We start from the raw sequence: 25649 nt of genomic DNA, 5'->3' as shown, positions 1-25649 counted from the left end.
ACCATGGAAACAAAACATTCTATTACCTAATCTTCCTATTTCCTAAAAATCCTAGGACTATTTCACCAGCTCAGTTTGGTGACACTTGAGAGAACTGGATTCTAGGAATAAAGATGACTAAGAATGTTCAATTCCAAACCTGCAATGAAGAATTCCATTCTAAACACATTAATGTTCATCCTACCCTCTTCCTTCCCCCGCTGTGAATGCTTTGGTTAAGTAGCTTTATCCACGTTAAGTTTTGGTCACTAAAATTGCCCAAGTGGAGCAATAACAAAAACTTACACAAAAACAAGTGACTTAGCACCTAGAGACACTATCAATTTAAATATGCAGTTAGCTATACGAATCTGGAACTGTATCTCACTCCTGGTTAATTTTTATAGCCATCAGTTACCAAAACAAGGAAGACAGAGAAAAGAAACAGGGAAAAGCTTAGAAATTATTAGCAGCTCTTATAAAAGATTAAGTCAAGATTTTAAAAAAAGAGATAAAACTGACAGCTAAAATGTAGATTTCAGTAAAAGTAACCAAAGACAGCTGTATACTAATCAGAGATTTTCAAATATACATACAAATGTGACATCTTGCTATATACAATGTATACATCTATATTGTGCAAGGAAGACTAGACACTGTTTCTGGTTGGACTGAGTTAAGTCTATAAAAAATCAATCAGAATATCTTCTTTCCTGGAAGCTGGCAAGGTTAAGTACCGTATCTACATTAGAAAATTATCCAAGCTGTTTCTTAAATCAAACTGGTAATGAATTAGGAAGTAAACCTAAAGCATTTCAGCCAGAAAAGATTTGTTCCTATCAACTTTAGTCTTTTACTATGCATACATTATTTACTTTCTATGAAAATATTTTATGAATCTTACCTAAATCGCTTACTTTCAGAACACTGTGGCCTTGCCACTTAGGCACTGCCTAAGCCATCTTCATCTTTCAGTTTTGTATTAACAGTATGTCGTCTACATGCATGTTAAGCCACTTCAGCCCTATCTGACTTTTTGCGACCTTGTGGACCATAGCCTACCAGGCTCCTCTGTCCATGGGATTCTCTAGGCAAGAATACTGAAGTGGGTTAACACGCCCTCCTCCAGGGATGGAACTTGCGTGATGGAACTTTCGTCTCGTGTCTCTTGCACTGGGAGGCGGGTTCTTTACCTCTAGCACCACCTGGGAAGCCCAGTTGTGTGGCTCAAATGGCAAAGTAAACAAAGACTTTTTATTACTTCCATTTTATGATATAATCACCTATGTACTACTCTGCTAGGCAGTAGAAATATACTACATTACTTCTATAAACATAGATAATTTCTGGATCAAAAGGAAAAAGGAATCTTATTACAACAGAGTAAAGGGATTCACTCCATAGCAGCGTTTCACAACTGCAGTCATGAAACTTTCATGATGTTTCATGAATTAACATATAATAAACAAACAAACTATCCTACGGTATATTCTCTTCTATAATAAAAAAAAATACATACATATGACAAAAACCTAACATATGTACATATCATGATTATACAACAACCTGCTTTGAAGAAAAGGTGTGCCCAGTCATGAATGCCGGAAGTCAGAAGGGAGATCATCTGACGTTCCAATTGTTTCAGGACTGTGTCTTACGCTACAGGTAATACTGTCCAACAAACCATTATGTTATTACAAGTAAGTCATCTAATGATTGCTACTGTGCGCTGTGTATTTTATATTACAGTGTCAACCTATAGTTGTACTATTAGTTTTTACTGCATACTAGGTTAATAAAAATTTGGTCATTTCTACTGGTAATATGTGAAGCCATTTCTCTGCTATATTTTAAGGCTGTATTAATACATTTAAAGTATTTTATCAATATATTATTTTCAAAAAGTACTCCATGGTTAAACTTATTTTAAAAACTGTTCTACTGTGTAAAAACAATGACTGCTGTGCCCAATTTTGTTTCACTTGTTGTCATGTTTCTCTACTACCACCACGTCGCTTCAGTCGTGTCCAACTCTGTGCGACCCCATAGACGGCAGCCCACCAGGCTCCCCCGTCCCTGGGATTCTCCAAGCAAGAACACTGGAGTGGGTTGCCATTTCCTTCTCCAGTTTTCCTTTAAAATTGGAGGAAGTTACAGTTCAGTACACACAGGCAGTCGTATCCGACTCTTTGTGACCTCATGGACTGTAGCCCACCAGGCTCCTCTGTCCATGGAATTCTCTAGGCAAGAATACTGGAGTAGGTTGCCATTCCCTTCTCCAGGGAATCTTCCCGATCCAGGGATCAAACCCAGGATCTCCTGTATTGCAAGCAGATTCTTTACTACCTGAGCCACCAAGAAAGCCCTTTCACACACAGGCAAAGGAGCCACAGTGGACTCCTAAAACCTGTAAAATCATTCTCCTGTTCCTTTAATGCAAGATATAAAGAAGTTTCCTATCTAACATCTCTCTTCTGTTGAAAGAAATCTGATAGATTTTTCCATCAAAACCTATTATTCTTTCTTAAGTTAAGCTGGCTGGCTCCCCATTAAGTACAAAAGTGATTCGTTTAGACAAAAATGAAGTGAAGGTGGCTATGAGCTCAGATGTCAGATATACATTTGTTTACCTAGCTCTGTTAAAGCATATTTTAAACCATTCTGCATAGTATGTCAGGTTATAGGCTGCTCTGGTATCATTTCTTGAATAAATTTCTAAATTCTTGTTATGATTAAGGCACTATTACAGTCACTGCTGGATTATACAAGGATAACAACAATCACATAGAACAAAGGAGCAGAACTGAAGAGTTTTTAAACCCCACATAAGAGTTATATCCCTTCCTTTGCCAATTAGGTCCTACGTAACCATCTGTGAGCTTATCTGAAAAACTGTAATCTAGACATATGGGCAATACAAGAAAGGAGGGTTAATCCTGTTATGGTATAGGTTCAACCTAAACTCAAGGACAACATTACAGTTGTGGTAATTTCTATCTTCATGTCAACTGTCACAAGCCAAAGCACTGGTGGTTTATTATAGTACTGCTCTGCAGAATGTTCGATTCTGCTGTGTGATTCATGCAAAGCTTGAAAACTGCAAACAATCAGCTAAATTTGAAACTGCCATTCACAGTGAATTATATTCCAAGAATCCAAACATGGAACTGGGCTTCTTCCTGCTGAATGGCGAGAAACACAAAATCTCAACTGTCATGGACATTGAAGATCCAGTGTTCACCTCAAAGTCCACTCTCTTTTCTAAGCAACTCTGCTCAGTCTTTGAGTGTTTCACACCACCCTGCACCCTTTTCAACCAAGAAGAACTTTCTGCATTCTGTGTGCAGCCACACTAGCTTCATCTTCTGAGTCGGATTCGCTCTGGGATGTGGAGCTGTGAGAGGCAGAACTGCAAGGGGAAGAGCATTCTGGCGAACACAGGTAGTGCATCAGAGGGAGGCGGTATTTCCCACAGAAGTCCACAAATTTAATTTGTCTGACACAGCAATCAAAGTAGACTCCTGGAGAGAAGGAAGAATAAGTACAAAGTAATCATTACAAAGCAAAGCAAAGAGCCACGGTTTCTTTTTTAATCCTATATTCATTACTCTGAAAAAATATCTTACAGTCTTCTTTTTTGAGAATCTTAAGCAGAGGTAGTGGCTGCTTCCGTAGTTGTTTATAGAAATACTGGAAGGTCTTAGAGATATCAATCTGACTGCAAAGAAAAGGTCAGGAGATTTACTTTAAAGAGAGCTGACATTAAAAGGACACTGTTGACTCAGCTTGTTCTTTCTGGTGACTTGGTGGACAGTAGCTGATGGAGATTATAGGATACCTAAAGTGCCCTTTAAGCCACTCCGTGGTACTACCATACAGTCAAGGAACTTAAAAAAAGGAAAAACACACACACACACACACAAAACTCCTTTGATAATAATCTTAAAGAATTAATTATTATACCCAAAATTGCAGAAAGGAGATGATTTTTGGTACCCCTGTCCTTATGTAATGAGAAGGAAAAATTAAAAGTTAACCAAATGACATCATATCTCCACAGGGTCTAACTGGACAGCTTCAAAGTTGTTTCACTACCGATCTCACCTGACTTTCATGCTATTATATACTGCGACACAGACTGAAACTAGTAATTAGCATTTCTGATGCCTAATTTAGTGCTCCTGATCTGTGGCCCTTCAGCTACGTAAAAACACAGCTAGTAATGACAGGAAAGCAGAGGCTGCTGTGTCATGGGCTTCCAGCTGTTCCTCCTCCTGCACATCTCTAACTACAAAGGCTGTTACAACAGTTGCAGTATAACTGGAACACCTAGAACCCTGGGTCCCATCGCCTCTCTGGAGAAGAATCTCAACCTTTACACTCTACCTAAGATTCCTCTGGCACCAATTACTCTGTGTATATAACATATGGGACCAAAATAAAAAGATGTGGTCCAAGCAAAGGACAACTTTTCTCCTATTTATTTTTCTTCTGTTATTTCTCCACTGACTTTCTGATTTTGTGATCCTGTAGTAAGTCAGTACAACTGATAGTTCAAAAAGGGAAATTCATAGTATGTTACTTCAAACAACGTAGGAAAGTGGACCAATTCAGTAAACTGATCAATCATTATTAACAATAAGTCCCCATAATGTGCTAGCTTCTAAAACAGAAGTAATAAAGCATTTATAAAATTAAGCATTATAGAGTTGCTGTTGCTTAGTCACTAAGTCGTGTTTGACTCTGCAACCCCACGGACTGTAGCCCACCAGGTTCCTCTGTCTATGGGATTTCCCAGGCAAGAACACTGGAGTGGGTTGCCGTTTCCTTCTCCAGGGGATCTTTTCCCCCAAGGGACTAACCCTGCATCTCTTGCATCTTCAAGCACTGGCAGGAGGATTCTTAACCACTGAACCACCAGGGAGCCCATTATAAAACAGTATAATACTATCTGTCATTTGTAAGATCTCTAGACTATACAAAGACAAATTATCTCACTAAATAAAAAATTACTTTTGTTTATATAGTTCAACAACTAAGGAATCTAAGGGGGAAAAATGTCAATGGTTCACTTCAGATTATTATCTCAAATTTTAAGCTAATAATGTAAAAAGTATTTTTGTTCCTAAGATAAATAACATAGCAGTATACTAAAGAACTCATTAAGAAGCCATTTAAGAGAGACAGGAGAATTCTTGTAGAGGTCCATTTCTAGAAAAGAAAGAAAGTGAAGTTGCTCAGTCATGTCCGACTCTTTGCAACCCCATGGACTGTAGTCTACCAGGCTCCTCAGTCCATGGAATTTTCCAGACAAGAGTACTGGAGTGGGTTGCCATTTCCTTCTCCAGGGGATCTTCCTGACCCAGGGATTGAACCCAGGTCTCCTGTATTGCAGGCATACGCTTTACTATCTGAGCCACCAGGGAAGGATAGATTCAAAGAGATTAGATACAGACTATTAAGCCTGAGGGCCTGGTGTGAGTGTTGTCTCTTGCCACTGTTAAAGTCAACTTGGAAAGGAGAACCAGAGAAAACCAAAAGCACTTCTAACTTGGCACAGCAATCTCTACTTCTAAGAATAAGTACCCAGAAATGGCCCAGAGCAGTGTCATTTTTCTTTTTTTAAACTATCAGTATCCTTTTGACCTTTAATATTCTTTGAGAAACTTAAGTCACCTCTCTTTTTAATCTTGTAAGTTTTCAAGGTATAATAGGACCTTGAGAGCCGGGGAAAACCTCAGCTCTGATCATATTTATGCAGCATTTTCCTGGCACCCACATTTATCCTACAATAATAAAAACCTTCCTGTACCCCTTTAAGTTGGATTTTTTAAAAAAACAAGTCTTTTATGAGGGAGACAAAATAAACTTACCTACTATCATTTACCGATTCCACTCCACACACCCTGGCGCTTCAGGCCCTTCATAACCTGGCCTCAATGTACCTTTTACTCTTCTCTTGTTACTCCTTTAACTGTATATTTTAGTGAAATTGTTACTCATCTGACATTTTTTTGCTTTCGTTCCCAATTTTACGCTCTCCCCAGCTGAAAATTTTTCTATCCTCAATCAAACCATATCAAAATTCAACTCATGTTTCAAGAACTGTCTCATCTTTTCCAGATCTAATAAAGGTACTTTCTCCCTTCTATGATTTCCAATAGTATTTTGGATTCTGACTTTACTCTGAGTTACATTACATTATTCAATTCTCTCCAAATGCTCTAAACTCAGGAAATTTTAAATCATGAATTTAAAAGAATATAGAATTCCAAGATAAATTCTGAAATTGGGACTTGTTCATCCTATTCTCATACATTTTGAATTATACTTTACAAAGGTACCTGATACTCAGAATGCTAAGTCTAAAAAAATGTCCTTCAAATAAACATGAAAGGTAGCTAAACATTTTAGAGACTCTTCTAAAGCATTTAGAGCTATTTATGCTTTGTTTCCTCTCTTATTACCAATTTAGCTTATCCTATGATAGTTCCATGACAGGATAAGACTTTTTTGCCTTGTGTATGAATTTGAAAGTACCATGAAAAGAAGAAATAAGGAAAGAAAGAAGAGAGGGAGGGAGGAAGGAAGGAACACAGACAGGGTGAAATGTCTCACCATCTGGTAAAAGGGTGAAAAGATCAAGCAAACAGAGACAAACTACCTTTTTCTGAAAGAAGACAGCTAATTATAACAACATTTAGATCATTAATTTAAAAAGTAACTAAATGAATGGGTAACAGGACACAATTAACTTACCTCCACACTTTGGGTTTGGACAATTGCTGGCTAAACTCAAGTATCTAAGAAGATTCCCAGGAAGATCATAGGGAGTGTAGGAAATATTTCGAATTTTAATGGTCCGTGCAGCTAACTCCAGGAGAGTTGGAGGATCATAGGTTAAATCTCTAACAAAACGAACAACCAGTGGGTTCCCTCGCAAACTCAGTTCTTCCAAATGAATAAGGTTGAGGATCTCTCGAGGCAGGTATGTCAGCAAGTTATTGTGAAGACTAAGGGAACGAAGTGAATGCAACCTAGAATGAAGGCAGTACAAAAATCAACAGCCATAAAGCAAGGTAACTACTCAGAAAGTTAAGTGAAGAACTCAATTTCCCCATAAGAATGAGCCATTAAGATTAGTATCAATTCAACTAAAATTAAAAGATGCTGAAACTAAATTAGAACCCAAATTTGTGTATGTCATGGAATCTTAAAGAGCTCCAAATACTTAGAAAGTATTCTGTGTTAGCTGATATAAATACTAGATGTGAAGGCTTTTTTTTTTTTTTTTTTTGGCATGCTTTAACATTCAGATACCTAAAAAAGCAAAGATTTTAAATGCAACAGGAATCAAGCTCCTTCACATTATCTCACTGGGTGTGAATGCTACATAGCAAATATGAGTCAACAAAATTCCATAAAACCTTGGGGAATCTATGCCAAAGTAATACCCTATTTTTGATTACAGATAAGAGGCTCAACAACTATGGAAAACAGCATGGAAGTTCCTCAAAACATTAAAAACAGATGTGTAATATGATCCAGCAATCCCACTCCTGAAAATATATTCAGACAAAACTATAATTCAAAAAGATACATGTACCACTATTTTCACAGAAGCACTATTTGCAACAGCCAATATGTGGAAACAATCTAAATATCCATCGACAGATGAATGGATAAAGAAGATGTACACACACGCACGCGCACACACACACACACACACAATGGAATACTACTCAGCGATAAAAAGAATGACATAATGCCATTTGCAGTTATATGGATGGACCTAGATTATCATACTAAGTGAAGGAAGTCAGGAAGAGAAAGACAAATACCATATGATATCACTTACATGTGGAATCTAAAATATAACACAAATGAACATATCTATGAATCAGAAACAGACTCACAGAGAAAACACACTTCTGACTGCCAAGGGGAAGTGGAGTAGGGGAAGGAGGATTGGGAGTTTAGGCTTAGAAGATACAAACTGTTACATACAAGATAAACAATACTGTCCTACTGTACAGCACAAGGCACTACATTCAATATCCTTTGATATACCATAACAGAATATGAAAAAGAAGACATATATATGTATAACTGAATCACTCTGCTGTATAGCAGAACTTAACACAACACTAAATCAACTATACTTCAATAAAATTTTTTAAAATAATAAATCTTAAAAAGAGAAAAGAGGCTCAGTAATTTTGAGGAATATGTCAGAACATTTAAAAGTAAAATTAAAAATAAGCAACCCAATTCACAGCATACCTCAGAGCTTTCTGTATCATTTACTTTGATAACACTTAATTCTTTTCCACATACAAACCACGTGGGTGAATGCTGGACAGTAATTCCTAAGCACGGATATGTGTGTACACACAAACTCCTGAAAATACTCACTGTGAAAGCTGAGGAGGCACACTCTGGATTTTGTTGTCACATAATACCAAGTAATTTAGAGAAGGCAGGTTTCCTAATTCTGGTGGTATTTCTTTGATGAAGTTTCCTCCCAGATATAAACACTCTAAACTGCAAAAATAAATAAAAAAAAGTTGGACAAGTACCTCATTGTCTTTATTAAAATGAACACGTATCATCTATCCATTCAGCAAATGTTTTATTCAGGATTTGTTTATACAGTCTTCAAAAGAAGAATGCAATCTTCAGGGAGCTCATATTATAGGTAAACAGACAAGACACACCAATGTGAGATAGTATTATAATTAAATGCAAAATAAGGCATCAAATAAGCATAACGGGATTAAAATACCAAAATGAGCAGACCAATCCATAAATGATATAAGGGTTTAACAAGTAGAGAAATAATAAAAGGACATTAGTTCTGATTAGAAAGGCTCCCGAAAATGTTGTGACTTCAGCTGGATTATGAATTTAATCCATTTAGGATAGCAGGAAAGGGGAACTTCAGGTTGGAAAGAGGGTTTTTATGGGATAATGAGTATACCTTTTGACACATGAAAGAATTCATGTTGAGGAACCCAGAGTACAGCTGGAGAAAGGTCAGATTATAGGAGCCCTGTATTCTATGCTGGTGGGTTTGGATTCGATACATTATCATTTCACTGAAGAATGGAAAAACACACTTAAGTTTATATTTCTTCTTTGCTATTATAGCAACTGTAAACTTCAGAGGCTAACTAAACAAATTAGGCAAAACGGAACCACTATTATGAAATTAAAGTTCCAGTTAATCGTCTAATAATGCTAACAATATTTTAGACACAGCAAATATTGCACCAAAATGCACTGCTACTCCTTGTGGTGATGACCGGTAGACAGGCTCTCTCCAAAACTTTCTGGAGCAAGGACAGCAGAGGTGGCAGAATCAGTTCTTACTATATACCTAAAATGTATACATACAGAGCTTTTCCATTACTATATTATTTTGTCTTCCTGCTGTATCTGCTAACTCAGTAGACACTATCCTTCTTTTAAGACAACTTTAAATGCAGGGAAAAGTAAGTCTACTCAACTGTTACCCAAATTTCCAGGTTAAGAATTAACTGGGACACTTTTAAAGCTTTAAAAGCCAGACCCCATTCAGATCCACTAAATCAGAGTTCCATGGGAAGGACCTGAGCAGTGGCAGATTTTAGGGTATAAGCTATAATGTTAAAGGAAAAAACCAAATTACCCTGCAGAGTTACAGTGAATTACAATCTAAATTAGCATTTAAGAGCACTCATTACCCTATAGCTCCGCCAATACTTACTATCATCACTTGCTTTCTCTCTCTTTTTTTCCTATTTAATATTTTTTTTTACTACTTAGCCGGTGTGAAAAACGATACCATTCTGTACTTGTAAGCTTCTCTCATTATTAGTGAAGGTTAGCATCTCTTTGTGTTTGGAGCCATTTGTACATCTTTAGAAAACAGCCTGTTCCTATCCTTTACCTGTTTTTCTCATGGGTTATATGGCTTTCTCTTATTAATCTGTTGGGAGTTTTGTTGTTGTTAAAACATATGTTCTGCATAACCTTGTGCTTCTGTGTCCTAGAGCATTTGTTCACATTTTATATGTGTAAAAAGAATGTGGAGCTATTAGGATTGAGCTTGTTAATTGTGCAATTCAAATTTTTTATAGTCTCTCATGATTTCACCTTCTTATTCCAATGGTTAATTTTCTATCAGAACCATGGTCTTTCTACTTCCCTTTAGTGTGAGGATCTTACATGCGTGCTAAGTTGCTTCAGTCGTGTCTGACTCTCTGTGATCCTATTGGCTGCAGCCTGCCAGGCTCCTCTATCCATGGGATTCTCCAAGCAAGAATACTGGAGTGTTTTGCCATGCCCTCCTCCAGGGGATCTTCCCGACCCAGGGATTGAACTTGAGTCTCCTCTGCACTGCAGGCAGATTCTTTACCACTGAGCCACTGAAGAAACTTCCCTTCAGAGTTTTGTCAATTTTTGCTCTCTTTCTCCTCAAAATATGGAAGCTATACTGAAGATCCATTCAGGTTCATGACTATTATAACTTCTTGTTGCATCATTCCTTAATTCACATGAAGCATTTCTCATTCTTCCTTCTAATCCATTTTACCTTAAAATCTACTCCTCTAATTATCAATACTGTCTACCAGTTTTATTTTTGTTAGTATTTATATCATTTAATTGTAGCTCCTCCATTTACCAGTGTAAGAATTTGTACCCATTACTTAATCGCATTATCTCCCAGTTTCCTCTTTAAAATGGAGTAACATTACTATATCATAGAATCAACAAATAAGAACTAGGCACTGACCATGTGCCAGGTACTGTTCTGCGAATATAGTGTAAATAAGACCAAGTTCTTGACCTTAAGAAGAAGTAAATCAATAAATGTATACATATTATGCCAGATAGTTTTAAGTGCTATGAAGAAAAATGGAGGTAATCAGACAGTGATGGAAGTGATACTGTAGATGTTATTGTTATTGTTTATAGTCGCTAACTCGTGTCCAATTCTGCAATCCCAAGGACTGCAGCACACCAGGCTCCTCTGTCCAAGAGTTTGCTCAAACTCATGTCCTTTGAGTTGATGATGCTATCTAACCATTTCATCCTCTGTTGCCCCTTTCTCCTTCTGTCCTCAATCTTTCCATGCATTAGAGTCTTTTCCAGTGAGTCAGCTCTTAGCATCAGGTGGCCAAAATATTGGAGCTTCAGCTTCAGTCCTTCCAATGAATAATCAAGGTTGAATTCCTTTAGGATTGACTGGTTGGATCTCCTTGCAGACCAAGGGACTCTCAAGAGTCTTCCCCAGCATCACATTTGAAAGCATCAATTCTTTGGGACCCAGCCTTCTTTATGGTCCAACTCTCACATGTGTACATGACTACTGGAAAAAATCAGTAGCTTTGACTATATGCACCTCTGTCGGCAAAGTGATGTCTTTGCTTTTAATATCTCTAGCTTTGTCATAGCTTTCCATCCAAGGAAGAAGAGTCTTTTTAATTTCATGATTGCAGTCACGATCTGCAGTGATTTGGGAACCCAAGAAAATAAAATCTGTCACTGCTTGCACTTTTCTCCCTTCTATTTGCCATGAAGTGATAGGACTGGGTGCAATGATCCTATTTTCTTTTTCTTTAATGCTGAGTTTCAAGCCAGCTTTTTCACTTTCCTCTTTCATTCTCATCAAAAGGCCCTTCAGTTCCTCTTCACTTTCTGTCATTAGAATGGTTGTATATCTAAGGTTGTTGATATTTCTCTTGGCAATCCTGATTCCAGCTTGTACCTGCATATTAGTTAAATAACAGGGTGACAATATACAGCCTTATTGCATTCCTTCCCAATTTTGAACCAGTCTGTTGTTCCATGTCCATTTCTAACTGTTGCTTCCTGACCTACGTAAAGGTTTCTCAGGAGATAGGTTAGGTGTCTGGTACTCCCATCTCCTTAAGAATTTTTCACAGTTTATTGTGATCCACACAGGCTTTAGTATAGTCAATGAAGCAGAAGTAGATGCTTTTGTGGAATTCCCTTGCTCTCTCCATGGTCCAACAATTGTTGGCAATTTTATCTCTGGTTCCTCTGTCTCTTTGAAACCCAGCTTGTACATGTGAAAGTTCTCAATTCACATACTGCTGAAGCCTAGCTTGAAGGACATTAAGCATAACCTTGTGTGATGAGCACAACTGTAAGGTAGCCTGAACATTCTTTAGCATTGCCCTTCTTTGGGACTGGAATAAAAACCAACCTTTTCCAATCCTGTGGCTGACGCTAGGCCTTCCAAATTTGCTAACATATTGAGTGCAGCACTTTCATGGCATCATCAGCATCATCTTTTAGGATTTGAAATAGCTCAGCTGGAATACCATCACCTCCACTAGCTTTGTTCATAGTAATGCTTCCTGAGGCCTGCTTGACTTCATGCTCTAGGATGTCTGGCTGTAGGTGAGTGACCACACCATCATGGTTATCTAGGTCATTAGGTCCTTTTTGGTTCTTCTGTGTATTTTTGCTACGTCTTCTTAATCTCTTCTGCTTCTGTTAGGTCCTTACCATTTCTGTCCTTTATCATGCCTATCCTTGCATGAAAAGTTTCCCTGATACCTATTTTCTCAAAGAGATCTCTAGTCTTTCCCATTCTACTGATTTCCTCTATTTCTTTACATTGTTCATATAAGGAGACGTTCTTATCTCTCTGTGCTATTCTCCAGAACTCTGCATTCAGTAGAGTACACTGGGTGGCCAAAAAAGGTTTATCTTAGGAGGTGACACCTGAATGGAGATCTGATTGAAATGACTGAGGGAGTACAAATCTCTGAGTTGGAAAAAAGCTTGGTGTGCTGTGAAAGAGCGACACAGCCAGTGTGGGTACATCAGGGTGACAGAGGGGGGTTAGTGGAGGTTGGGGAAGTCAGAAAGGTAGCCTGGGAAAGCCAGATCACAGAGGACCTTTGGGCCTTAGCAAGGATTTTGAATTTGTCCTAGGCAGAAGAGGTGTGAACAAAGGCTAGTTGTGTAACTACACTTACACTTCAGAAGGATCACTTCAGTTACTGTATGGAAAACAGCAGAAGTGGCAGGGAGAGGCAAGTGCAATGGGAGGGGTGAGAGCAGGAAGACCAGACTGGAACCTATGGCAGTCAAGTTCAGATGTAAAATGATAGAGAGGTGCTTGATACATCTTTTTCTACCCTTTAACTTTAAACCTACTGAGGTATTTCTATTTTAAGTGAAACTCTTGTAAACAGTGCACAACTTGAATGTTGATATGTTTGCCCTGGTGTTTTCTGTTACCATGGTGTATCTCAATATTTTTTTCCCAACAGCCTGCTTTTGGTTGTGTCCATCAAGTTTCCTTCTGTCTCATTCCTCCTCTATTATTTTGAATTGTATGTACTACATCTATTTTGTTAGTAGTTACCCCTTCAATTTTCTTTGCCCTTCTTCTCACGCCCAAACATGCATCCATGCTCCCTTCTCTGTCATCTTCGTATTACCATCTAGAATTAGTTCTACCTTGATTTGAAAATAAACTGAAATTTATTCCCAATCAATACTTACTCAGAATCGTCAGTAAGTTTTATCAATTTCTCTGTTCACCACTGTTTCTGGCAGTTGCTATTTCTTTTAAAGTTCATTTTTCTTGGAGTACATCCTTTAGAAATTCTTTCAGTATGGACTCACAGTTGTTCATCTTTAAGTCCTTTATCACTGATGTTTTTATATTTTCCCTTCACACCTGAATAATAGCTTGACTGGGCATAAAATTCTAGGTTGAAAAATACTTTTCCTTAGCATGAGGAAGATATGGTTCTACTATCTTGTTACAGCCCATATTATTATTATTCTTTGAAGGCAATCTGCTTTACTTTTTATTAGGAGTTTTCATGATCTTTTTTCTTTATCCTTACTGTTCTAAAGGTTTTTTTTATGATGTATCAAGATACCAGTTTAGAGTGCTCTCTTTCTTTAATTGTGGGAAATTCTCAACTACTATTATTTCTGGCACTGCCTTTCCTATATTCTCTCTATTCTCTTTCTGGAATTCCTAGCAAATAGCACTCTGAACTTCAGGATCTATTTTCCACCTCTGCTAACATTTCTTTCATACTTTCTACTTCTTTATCTTTTTGTGTGGCATTTCAGAGTATCTCAGTAATCTCTTTTTGCTTACTGATTCATGGCTCACCAGCTGACTTCAGGCTGCCAATCAGCCCACTGAGTTCCTAGTCAGATATTTTTATTTCTAGAAATTCCAGTTGGAGTTTTCATAGTTATCAGTTTTAAAACGTCTTCTTATTTTTGCACTGATGATGTTCCCTCCTTTATCCTCTGAAGTTAGGAAATAAACCTAGAGTCCTTTATGGACTGCCTTATATGTATTTTCTCAGATAAAATTTCTTTTATTTGTTGATTTTCTTATCTGTATTTCATAATCTCAGCCTTCCTTGATGTATGGTGATTCAAAGAGCCAATTTGAATCTGAATCTCTGTCATTTAAAAAATATACTTATGATACCTCTTTTCTATTTCTTATTGGGTGAATCTTTTCAAGACTGCATTTCTCTCTTTAGATTTACAATGCTCAATAAAAGTAAATAGAAAACTTTAATCCTGATAGCCTATTTTATTTTTCTCTTTTAAGTATTATCTTGTGGCAAAAATCAATAGTTCAGTTCAGTCACTCAGTCGTGTCTGACTCTTTGCGACCCCATGAATCGCAGCACACCAGGCCTCCCTGTCCATCATCCAACTCCTAGAGTTCACTCATACTCACGTCCATCGAGTCAGTGATGCCATCCAGCCATCTCATCAATACAATACAATACAATACAATACAAAAATCAATAGTCTGGATACAAAACTGAATTCTCCTACATGTAAGTGCTTAAGCACTGGTGAAAGAGGTTCCTAGGCAAGCTTTTTTTTTTTATCTTACAGATTATGGTTTAAGTTATTTCTCAGTTACTTAGAAATTTCTATTTTTCAAACATGAGAGCTACAAGAATAGACTGGAATGGAACAGAGTAGAGTAGAAAAGAATATTTGGAATCCAAAACAGAAACTTCTCTGGGAAAAGAACACTTTTTAGTGAGACCACTAGGAAAAAAAATTTTAGCATACTGGGAAGTCCTTTTATAAAGGATCTGATAGTAAAATAACAACTTGCAATTCAGTCTAGTGAGGAAGAAAAGAAAAGAAAGTGATGAAACGGACAAGTGAATCTGAGAGCAAATATAAATATGGTCCTTTCTATACATTTAAGTCAGGAACTAAGAGAAACTACCATCTGGTAGCCAGTTATTACTTAGTGTTTTCTCTCAGTGTTTTGGAGTTGGTGGGGAAGTACACAGAAAGGATGCCAAACTTTTAATAGTTAACATGACTTTGGCAGAAAAAGATATGATGTCCCAAAATATAACCAAATCTATGATTTCAAAACCATATGAATCTCTGTGCAACTGATGGGTATCATTCATTAACATATACAATCAGCATATTAAATTTACATTTTCAGGCTTATGTACCACTTTCAAACTCAAATAATTCCCAAAGTTGTTGGACTTAAAGGTTTTCAATGATTTGTGGGAATTACATTTCTAAAACACACTCTACTATTTCCAAACATGCTTTTCTGTAAGGATAAAGGAAACTAGTGTAGAATTTAAAGCAAAACTGTAGTGTTTATGTTTAAAAGTTCTTGTGTTTGTCAGCATTGCACCTCTGTTCCTCAGCCTTGAAACAATTCTATTCTTTTGGTGTTTGACAAATAATAAAAATCAGGAAAATCATTCACAAAATTTAGAGGAGAATTCTTCCTTTCATTTTTGTTTAGGGTTAACAGGCCTACCTTAAATTTGTTTCCTGAAGAGTATATCACCTCTCCAATCCTTAGGGATACTGGGTGCCTTTCTTCTAGGAAGCCCAGTAACCCACCAGAAACATACACCAGGCTCCCCTCAGGGCCAAACAACTGAAACACAGGTGTAAGTAGGACATGTTTGTTTCTCCACCCAAACAAAAATGATGTTAAATATAACAAAAATACTCCTGAGTCCTATATTATGGTTGGTAACAGAGCTGGAATTAAAGTAAGATAGAATGGTTCATAAAGATGCAGAAAACAGAAAATAAGAAAAACACAGAAAGCTAAGAATCATACACTTGTGGATCGAGAAAGCTGTTTTCCTGAGGTAGCATGTCTATACTAAATCATTTTCAAATACTCACCACAGGCTTTTGAAGTACATTATATGTTCAAAAGCAGCACAAGGGAGGAATCATTTCTTGGTATTTGCCCCAGACTAAGGCATTGAAAGAAAGAAGTTAGAAGGAAGAATTGAGAGCCAGAGAAAAACTCAGTATGTGACTCTAAATGGGGTAAAGAGTTTTGATTTAAATTTTACTGCATTCTATTTATCATCTGATTGAGTCCTCTCCTTTGTAAGATATCAACCTATTGCATGTTAGCTTCAAAACATTCCAAGACATTAATATTTAGTTTTTATTTCTATCACAATTCTCATATTTTTAATTTCTAAAGCCACCCGGAAAAGGTCAGTTTTCATTCCAATCCCTAAGAAAGGAAATGCCAAAGAATGCTCCAACTACTGCACAATTGCACTCATCTCACATGCTAGTAAAGTAATGCTCAAAATTCTCCAAGCCAGGCTTCAGCAATACGTGAACTGTGAACTTCCAGATGTTCAAGCTGGTTTTAGAAAAAGCAGAGGAACCAGAGATCAAATTGCCAACATCCGCTGGATCATCAAAAAAGCAAGAATTCCAGAAAAACATCTATTTCTGCCTTATTGACTATGCCAAAGCCTTTTGACTGTGTGGATCACAATAAACTGTGGAAAATTCTGAAAGAGATGGCAATATCAGACCACCTGACCTGCCTCTTGAGAAATCTGTATGCAGGTCAGGAAGCAACAGTTAGAACTGGACATGGAACAACGGACTGGTTCCAAATAGGAAAAGGAATACGTCAAGGCTGTATATTGTCACCCTGCTTATTTAACTTATATGCAGAGTACATCATGAGAAATGCTGGACTGGATGAAGCAACAAGCTGGAATGAAGACTGCTGGGAGAAATATCAATAACCTTAGATATGCAGATGACACCATCCTTACGGCAGAAAGAGAACTATAGAGACTCTTGATGAAAGTGAAAGAGGAGAATGAAAAAGTTGGCTTAAAGCTCAACATTCAGAAAACTAAGATCATGGCATCAGTCCCATCACTTCATGGCAAATAGATGGGGAAACAGTGACACACCTTCTTTTGGGGGGCTCCAAAATCACTGCAGATGGTGAGTGCAGCCATGAAATTAAAAGACACTTACTCTTTGGAAGGAAAGTTATGACGAATCTAGACAGCAGATTAAAAAGCAGAGACATTACTCTGCCAACAAAGGTCCGTTTACTCAAGACTATGGTTTTTCCAGTAGCCATGTATGGATGTGAGAGTTGGACTATAAAGAAAGCTGAGTGCCAAAGAATTGATGCTTTTGAACTGTGGTGTTGGAGAAGACTCTTGAGAGTCCCTTGGGCTGCAAGGAGATCCAACCAGTCAATCCTAAAGGAAATCAGTCCTGAACATTCATTGGAAGGATGGATGCTGAAGCTCCAATATTTTGGCCACTGATGCGAAGAACTGACTCATTTGAAAAGACCCTGATGCTGTGAAAGATTGAGGGCAGGAGGAGAAGGGGACGACAGAGGATGAGATGGTTGGATGGCATCACCGACTCAATGGACATGAATTTGAGTAAACTCTGGGAGTTGGTGATGGACAGGGAGGCCTGGTGTGCTGCAGTCCAGGGGTCACAAAGAGTCAGACATGACTGAGCAACTGAACTGACTGCCTGACTGTAAGCCACATCAGGCAAATAGTGAAACAGGTCATGGTGAAAACAAGAATTATACCTACTTTTCCAACATTGTAAGAACAAAACCAAGTTTGTCCATATATTAGCTGAACAGTTACACCTACTTGTTGAATAAGAACTTCATATTTTGATGGAAAGAATCTGCATCCACAACCTCATGATTCACACTGAGCCTAATTTACTCCAGCAGAATGAATTTAATGATAAAAATAGGATTTTCACCTTGTACTTATTTGTTATTCTTCACAGTCATCTTTCAGAAACCACTTATTAAAAATTTTATCACTAGGATCAACTGAGTACAGGAAACACACACCAAGATAACCTGCTAAATCTGGAGGGTCAAATCCATCAATTAAGCCAGGACTATTGTTATTCCTTCCCGGAAGGATGGAAGGTGGGGACAAAGGGAACCTTTACATGGATTATACACTCTGCACACAAAATACATCAAGGTTACCAATGAGGTCGAGGGAGCCCATGTATATTCTAAGAGAAAATGGTGTTCTTGGGCAGGTACTTTAGTTAGGGTTTGAGTATGCCTCTCCTTTTTTGAAGCTTTAATGTATTATTTCAGTAGTAAGTAGTAAGCAGCCTATGAGGATTGAACCACATGAATCTCACCATCACTATTTGGCCTCAAGCAAATCACTGATACTAAATCTCATTTCTTCATCTGTAAAGAGAAGAGGGTGAATCAGGCCAATTGCCTAGGCTGTCTCTTCTTCTAAGAGGGTGAATCAGGCCAATTGCCTAGGCTGTCTCTTCTCCTAAGAGTATACAGCATTTCTACATGACCCTTTCAGCCTACATTCAACTAGTGTCTCTATTTGTGAGATTTTAATTGTGAAAATTAAAAAGCATATTCAGAGGACCTACCCCAAGGCCTGCCGCGTTGTAAGTATTAAAACAAAATGGGACTTTTGCCTATCTTTTTCCCCCATGTGATGGAAATAATATTTATCCTGAGTTTTCCTTAGTATGTTAAAAAAATTCAAATGAGAATGTTGTACTGCTGCTGATAAGTCACTTCAGTTGTGTCCAACTACATAACATCAAAATTAGAAAGAACAAGGTCTGACAATTTTACATTTAAATTCCTCTCCAACTCTTCTGTTTCTTACTACATCTCCTAGCATCACCCTAGTATAAGTTACCATCATCTCTCATTTTACTAGAAAAGACTCCTTCCAACCAGCCCTCAAAGTCTCTTCTCGGCTCTACTCACTCCCCACTCTATTCCTGCACAGCAGCAAGACAGCCATGCTTTTATAAAACTCAGGCGTACTTCAAATGAAATCCAAGCTTTACCATGGCCTTCAAGTTATGACACGGCCTAGGATCTGGTCCAAATTTATATTTGCCACCTTTCCTGTTGCTTACTTTCTCACTATGCTCTAGTACAATGTCCCTCCTTTCAAAATTTTGGCCTTCAGTCCCTCTTGCCTCTGGGTTTTCAAGTGCACTGTTCCTACAACCTGGACTGATCCCATCCCATCCTCCTTAACTCCTAACTCTACCTTTAAAAGTTCACCTCAAACATTACTTGCTCAAACCAAACTAAGTTATTTCATTTCAATGCACTCCTACTTCTTCACAAAACTTACAACAATTGTAATTAGATAATGCAGTTAACAGCTGTTTAACCTCTCCTCTGTTACAATGCCCCAAGAGGGCAGGATCCCTTTCATCACTGTGTCCCCAGCACCTAGGACAGTGCCTGACACAGGGTAGGTACCTCATAACAATCTGCTGGTGAGTAAACAAAGGGACATCTTGTCCAAACGCCTTCCTTTGCAGATTAGGAAACCGTAGTCAGGATATGTTAAGTGACTTGCCTAAGCTTGGGACACCAAGAGTTCTTACTCTCACATCAGTGTTTCTTTCACTACACTGAACTCTGAGATCCCTTTTACTCTGAGCTCTAATATCTGGTTATCTCAGAAAACTCAGTAAAGGATGCAAAAATAGTTTACAGATGGTAGTTACTTTTCTTTCACTTTGGACAAAACACTTGCTTTATTTCTCACTTTATTTAAGGGACTTTTGTTACTTCTCTGCTTCCTTTTTCCATTTAATTCAACATATATTTACTGAATAATCCAGTCAATGAGGCAGATCTGTAAACACGGAGTTACAATCAATAAGGTTAAGTGCAATGGCAGGGTGCATGAGGTACAAAAGAAGTACAATTTAGACAATAATTGTTGTCCAGGAAGCAGTAAAGGAAAGAAACAAAGAAATGGCCTTCAAAACAAGTTTTGAAGGATGTACAGGAGTTTGCCAAAGTGCAAGCAACATTCCAGACAAAGGGAACAGCAGTACAGAGGAACTGTACCCATTCAACACATATTTAGTCAGTGCCTACAAGGTAAAGCGCACAGATTAGTGAACTCCACAAATACTGGAATACCACAAAACCACAAATTGCTGGTATCGCTACAGAGAGAACGGATGGAGCAGGAAATGTAGTGAAAAGCAAGGATCAGCTCCGAGTACCTGATATGTCACGCTACAAAACACAAACATTGGTTTATAGGCATGGAAAACCACCCAAGAATTCGGAGTAAAGAAGTGACATCCGCGGATTTACATTTGTTAGAGTGTGTGCTCGGTTCGATCACTCCCCCAGACCCCAAAAGACGACAGAAAAACTGTCTTGAAAATCTGCACGGGACAAATACAACAAACCAAACGCTGCTGTCACACCCATGACCTTATTAGATCTTCACTCCAACTCCACGAGTTGGCAGGGCAGTACTCGCAGTTAAAGAGTTCAAAAAGAGCCTGGACTAAGATGCGTACGTGACCCCACGGCGCCAAGACCAGGTGGGGGACTCCGGAGCTCCCGGACCCCGTCCCGGGCCTCCCTACTCTCAGGAAGGCACCCGCTCACCTCCTCAAGTTCTCGATCTCGGCCGGGATGCTCTGAAGCTGGTTGCCGCCGAGGCTGAGGGTCTGCAGCGCGCGCAGCTCCAGCAGCGAGGTGGGCACCTCCTGGAAGCAGTTCCCGCTGAGGTTAAGCACCTGGAGGCTGCGGCAGAGCGGCGACTGGGCCAGGCCCTTGGGGAGCGCGCCCGGGCCGCCGAGCCGGTTGTTCTTGGCCAGCAGCGTGCGCAGGCCGCGCAGCGCCAGCAGCTCTGGCCCCAGCGCGGTCAACGCGTTGCCACTCACGTCCAACAGCTGGAGGTGCGGGAAGCCGCTGCCCAGCGCCCGCGGCAGCGACACCAGACGGTTGTGCAGTAGCAGCAGCCGCAGCAGCGCCTCCCGCGCGCCGCGCCGCTCCTCGCCCCGCGCCTCCAGCTCCGACTCCAGCGCCTCGAGAGACACGCTGAGGCGAGACAAGTTCAGTTCAGCCTCCCCGGCTGTAGCCACAGCCGCTCCAGCCTCCTCCATCCCGGCCGCCGCAGAGGGCCGCGCTCGACCCACAGGCCGGGAGCTCCGCGGCGCCCCGGAACCTGAACCGCGGGCTGCGTCGGAAGTGGCGCGCACGGGCGCTAACCCCGCGCGCCCCCGCCGAGTCACACGACGCGAGGCGGCTGGGTGCGCGCGCCGCTCCGGGGCCGGGCTCCGCCTCACGCGGCACTCGGCGCGCGGTGCGGTCTGGGCGCGCCGGGCAGGGGCGGAGACCTGGCGTCCTCGGCGCTATCCAGTTACCCTAGAATCCGGCAGTGTGTGGGCCGCCTCGCTTTATAGTCTTTGGCGTCGGCTGACCTGCCCCCTGGGGTCGAGGACCGCCTCGGTAAACAGCCCGAGGACAGTTTAGTTGTTTCGCTTTGAGGGTTCGCGCGTCACGGTGCCCCGCCTTCTCGGTTCCTACCCAGTTTAGGAGTGGGGCCCCTGGTCTGCGGGATTCAGCGAACGCGCAGGAATGTAGTGATTCACCTCCGTGACTTCAAGGCCCAGGAATTTCAAGTCCCGGGATTAACCGAGACGACTTTGAAGGGCGGAGGCAGCTGGACTAGAAAATCGGAAATCTAGGTTCTTACCTGGGGTTCAGCTCTTAAATAGCCTTATTTCCTCGTACAAGGGATTTAATTTCAGTTTCTCCACCCGTAAAATATGGATAATCCTTGCCCTCCTTGCCCTACAGCATTTTTTAAAGGAATGTGTATCAAATAGGGGCCTTTCGCCATTTTAGCTGAAGTACTGTGGTTTTTTGGTTTAAGTTAAGTGGCTGGAAATGAATCTGGGAGCCATGGAGGAGTTTTAGTTAATTCGAGACAGCTCTAAGTAATTGATCAGTTTAAGAACGCGGAAAGCGTTGTGGATTGCCATTTCCTTCTGCAGATTGATGTTTTACTTCAGGGCAAAAACCACAATTTAACTGTGAAAATCTACACTCTGGCTTTAAGTCAGTATTTCTAATTAACATTTTCTACCTGACCCTAAACTAAATCTTTTCTGAAATTGCTTTTTATAATTTTGGAAAGTCATGAATAGAAATAAAAATATTTAGTGTCCTTTTTACAAAGTTTATCCATAAAAGTGTTAAAAGATTGTGTGTAACCAATTCCATTAAATTGCTTTCTTCCTGAAAAGGAGAATAAAGTACTTTTTTCTTGCCATTTGTGTTTTTAAAACCTAGTAAATTTGAAACCTGTTTCAAAAGGGCCCTTTTAAAAATTAGACTGTCGTTACTTTGGATCAAGATTATATTAGCAGGAACCTAATACATGAAAATTGCAAATATTTAATACAGTTTTATGCTCTTAAAAATGTGAATGTGCCTGTGATAAAAATAAACTTACAGGAATGTAATATAAAATGAGAAAAAAGAATTCAAATATGATTCAGAAATAGAGAAGATCACAAATCAGTGAAATTAAGGGAGGAAAGACAAAATAGTCTCAGAGACTGAAGTAGAAAGTTTTAAAGCTATGTTGAGAGTAATGGAAGGATCCCCCTATTGTTCATAAGAACCCTATCTCAGGTACTTTGTTGAAGCCAAATGGGTCTAAATAAAGCAGCATCCCTCCATAATCTAGTAGGCCTTGATACTGTCCAGTCAACTTGGAGCGTTCTGAAAACTCCCTGGGAGGTGAAGGAGCTTTAGTGGTTTGTGAACCTTCACAGTGATGGAGGCAATGGGGACTCCAGGAAATGTGAAGGGAAAAGGAGGCAGCATGGTCAGCATGGTGCATTATCTAGGGAAAGAGAGAGGGGGTATAGGGAGCTGGGAAAAGGCATGGCATGCTTGCCCACTTAGCAAAACTTCACCAGCAAGTCACTTTTGGGTCAAATTGACTGTTTCAGGATAAGTCTCCTGACTAGAATGTTACTGGGGAAAAAAAGGGGGAGACAAATGAAGAGCTCTTTCTGCTTCAGCCACCCTGTCCAGGTTTCCTGAGGGCAGGAACTGTGTCTCTTTACCTTGGCCCCACACCTGAGACATGGTAGGCACTGGGCAAGTGAATGAAATAAATACATGTATAGGTTTTGGCATGCCTGACTAGGATGGCTGCTATTGCCTAACTGTAGAAGAAACAAAAAATAATCCGAAGAATTATTTTATAAACCATACTCGCTGGGAGACCATGTCCTAAAGTATATAAAATGTGGACTTTGGCTTTTATCAGATAGAGGTTTCAAGTCTCACCTCTGGAAATCATATTTCTCTTAATCTTGATTTTGTTACTTAATCTACTTAAGTCTTGATCTAATTATCTGATTATTACCTATTTTGTAGGGTTATTATAAGAGTTAAATCTAAAAGGTTTAGCTCAATGTGTAGCATAAAGTAAATAATCTGTAAGTGGCAATTATTACTACTACTAATAGCAGTTATTGTTATACCTATTACTCTCTTCCACTTCTTAGTTTATGATCAGGGTAAAAAGAAATAAAGTTGAGGACAACCTTTACTCAATTTTCTGCACAAATGGTGGTTTTCTCTTCTGGACCAGGCAATGTTTTAAGGATTAGAATTTGAGAGATTTGTCTGAACTCTCCTTGCCTTTGATCTTGACACCCAAGATATATGCTTATTACTCTATCTCCAAATTATATCAAAACCTCATACCTCCTAACCTTCATCTCAGCTACCTCTAATAAGCAGTACTTTCATTATTTCAAGCTATGTATCAATCTGTCTCCCTCCTCTCCTAACCTCATGTCTCTTCATTCCTTATCTGATGAAGGTCAGTTGCTTAGCCTGGCATGCAGTGTTTTAGATTATTTCCATTGCTGAGTCACTCTGAGGTTGGCTTGTCCAGTTTGGCCTGGGATGGTTTAAAGTTCTGACATTTTACCAACTGTAGTCCAAATCTCAAAAAACAGTTACTTTCTATTTAAGGCAGCATAGAAGGCAGAGGGAGCTGTAATCTTTCAATCTATTCTGAGGAGGAGTCCACCTCTCTGTTTACAGGAGCCTAGAGTGAGTCTGCCGGAGAAGGCAATGGCACCCCACTCCAGTACTTTTGCCTGGAAAATCCCATGGATGGAGGAGCCTGGTAGGCTGCAGTCCATGGGGTCGCTAAGAGTCAGACACGACTGAGCAACTTCACTTTCACATTTCACTTTCATGCATTGGAGAAGGAAATGGCAACCCACTCCAGTGTTTTGCCTGGAGAATCACAGGGACGGGGGAGCCTGGTGGGCTGCCGTCTATGGGGTCGCACAGACTCGGACACGACTGAAGTGACTTAGCAGCAGCAGCAGCAGCAGCAGAGTGAGTCTGCAGCCAGTTTTGTAACTTAAGTTCTCCTAATTTGGTTACTAGCAGTTCCTTCCTCTCCTTCAGTGTATTCTTGCTGTAGAATGGATAGATCAATACTAATTAGTAGATTAAGATTTCCTCATTATCTTTACTGAATCTTTACTGAAGTATGGGATGTCTTTACGCTGAAGATTCAAATAATGACATGACGTTTTTGCATCTGGGTGGCTTTGACTAAGAGCTGTAAAAGCATCTTCATGACTACTTCCATTGAGTTCACTTCATATAGGGGTTTTCTCACATCTGGTGAAGTGTTTTCCTTGGTAATTGTTTGGGGAATTTGAGTGGCTATGCATGTTTTAAATTTTATCCACTTGTGAAGCCTATGTTCCTATAATTGGGTTGTTTTACCTTTTCATAGATAGCTATTCGTAAACAACTATAAACAAGCTAAAATACCTTTAGTCCCCAACTTATTCATTCATAAATACTTATCGAACACCTCGTGTGTAAGAAACTGAACTATACATTGGAGATGTACAGAGATAAATGAAAAATAATGGCTAACATTTTCTTTCTCAGTCAGATACTTGGGCCAGGTACCTAGGCTCATGAGTCCTAGGGGCTTTGTAGGCATTATTTTATTTAATCCTCATACTCATTCTGTAAGATATTATCTCCATTTTTTACAGACAAAACTGAAGTGTGGGAAAGTTAAGTAACTCACCATATCACAGTTATGAAGGAGTTTGATACCAACATAGTAGAATATGAGTCCAAAGTTTATGATTTCGTCCAAATACAATCACTGGTATCAAGAGATTTATAGAAGTGTAACAGATTAACAGGGAGGCCTGCAATTCGTGGGGTTGCAAGGAGTCAGACACAACTGAGCAACTGAACTGAACAGATTAAAGGGAATCCAGAAAACCCAAAGTAATCCAATTTAAAACTGGGCAAGAAATCTAATACATAAACCCATAAAACCCAAATTATCCAGTTTAAAATTGAGCAAAATATCTGATAGACATTTCTCCAAAGAAGACCTACAAATAGCCAGTAAGTACATGAAAAGATGTTCAACATCATTAGCAAATGCAAATCAAAACCACAAAAACCGCTTACACCCACTAGGATGACTAAAATGAAA

At 39.4% G+C, this 25649-nt stretch overlaps 1 protein-coding gene across 1 annotated transcript; it reads right to left on the bottom strand.

Moving 5' to 3' along the window:
• Nucleotides 1-2110: 2110 nt before the first annotated feature.
• On the bottom strand, nt 2111-22668 carry LRRC58 (leucine rich repeat containing 58). The gene is made up of 4 exons (XM_040250949.1): nt 20738-22668; nt 8395-8523; nt 6739-7016; nt 2111-3500 (listed from the first exon to the last, which is right to left on the bottom strand). Exons 1-4 carry the CDS (start codon nt 21235-21237, stop codon nt 3292-3294), a joined length of 1116 nt encoding a protein of 371 aa, XP_040106883.1. The 5' UTR covers nt 21238-22668; the 3' UTR covers nt 2111-3291.
• Between the last annotated feature and the right edge of the window lie 2981 nt (nt 22669-25649).

The sequence above is a fragment of the Oryx dammah genome, unplaced genomic scaffold (genome assembly GCF_014754425.2).
Source record: "Oryx dammah isolate SB20612 unplaced genomic scaffold, SCBI_Odam_1.1 HiC_scaffold_2, whole genome shotgun sequence".
Classification (NCBI taxonomy): domain Eukaryota; kingdom Metazoa; phylum Chordata; class Mammalia; order Artiodactyla; family Bovidae; genus Oryx; species Oryx dammah.
This window is presented reverse-complemented; position numbering and strand designations above follow the sequence as displayed.

Excerpts from the sequence above, each read along its gene's own strand:
- LRRC58 (XM_040250949.1), bottom strand. The coding sequence starts at position 21,237 with ATGGAGGAGGCTGGAGCGGCTGTGGCTACAGCCGGGGAGGCTGAACTG. Across the intron at positions 8,524-20,737 it reads GAGATCGAGAACTTGAGGAG|TTTAGAGTGTTTATATCTGG; the intron begins GTGAGCGGGTGC and ends TTATTTTTGCAG. Across the intron at positions 7,017-8,394 it reads GTGCCTCCTCAGCTTTCACA|GTTGCATTCACTTCGTTCCC; the intron begins GTGAGTATTTTC and ends CCTTCATTCTAG.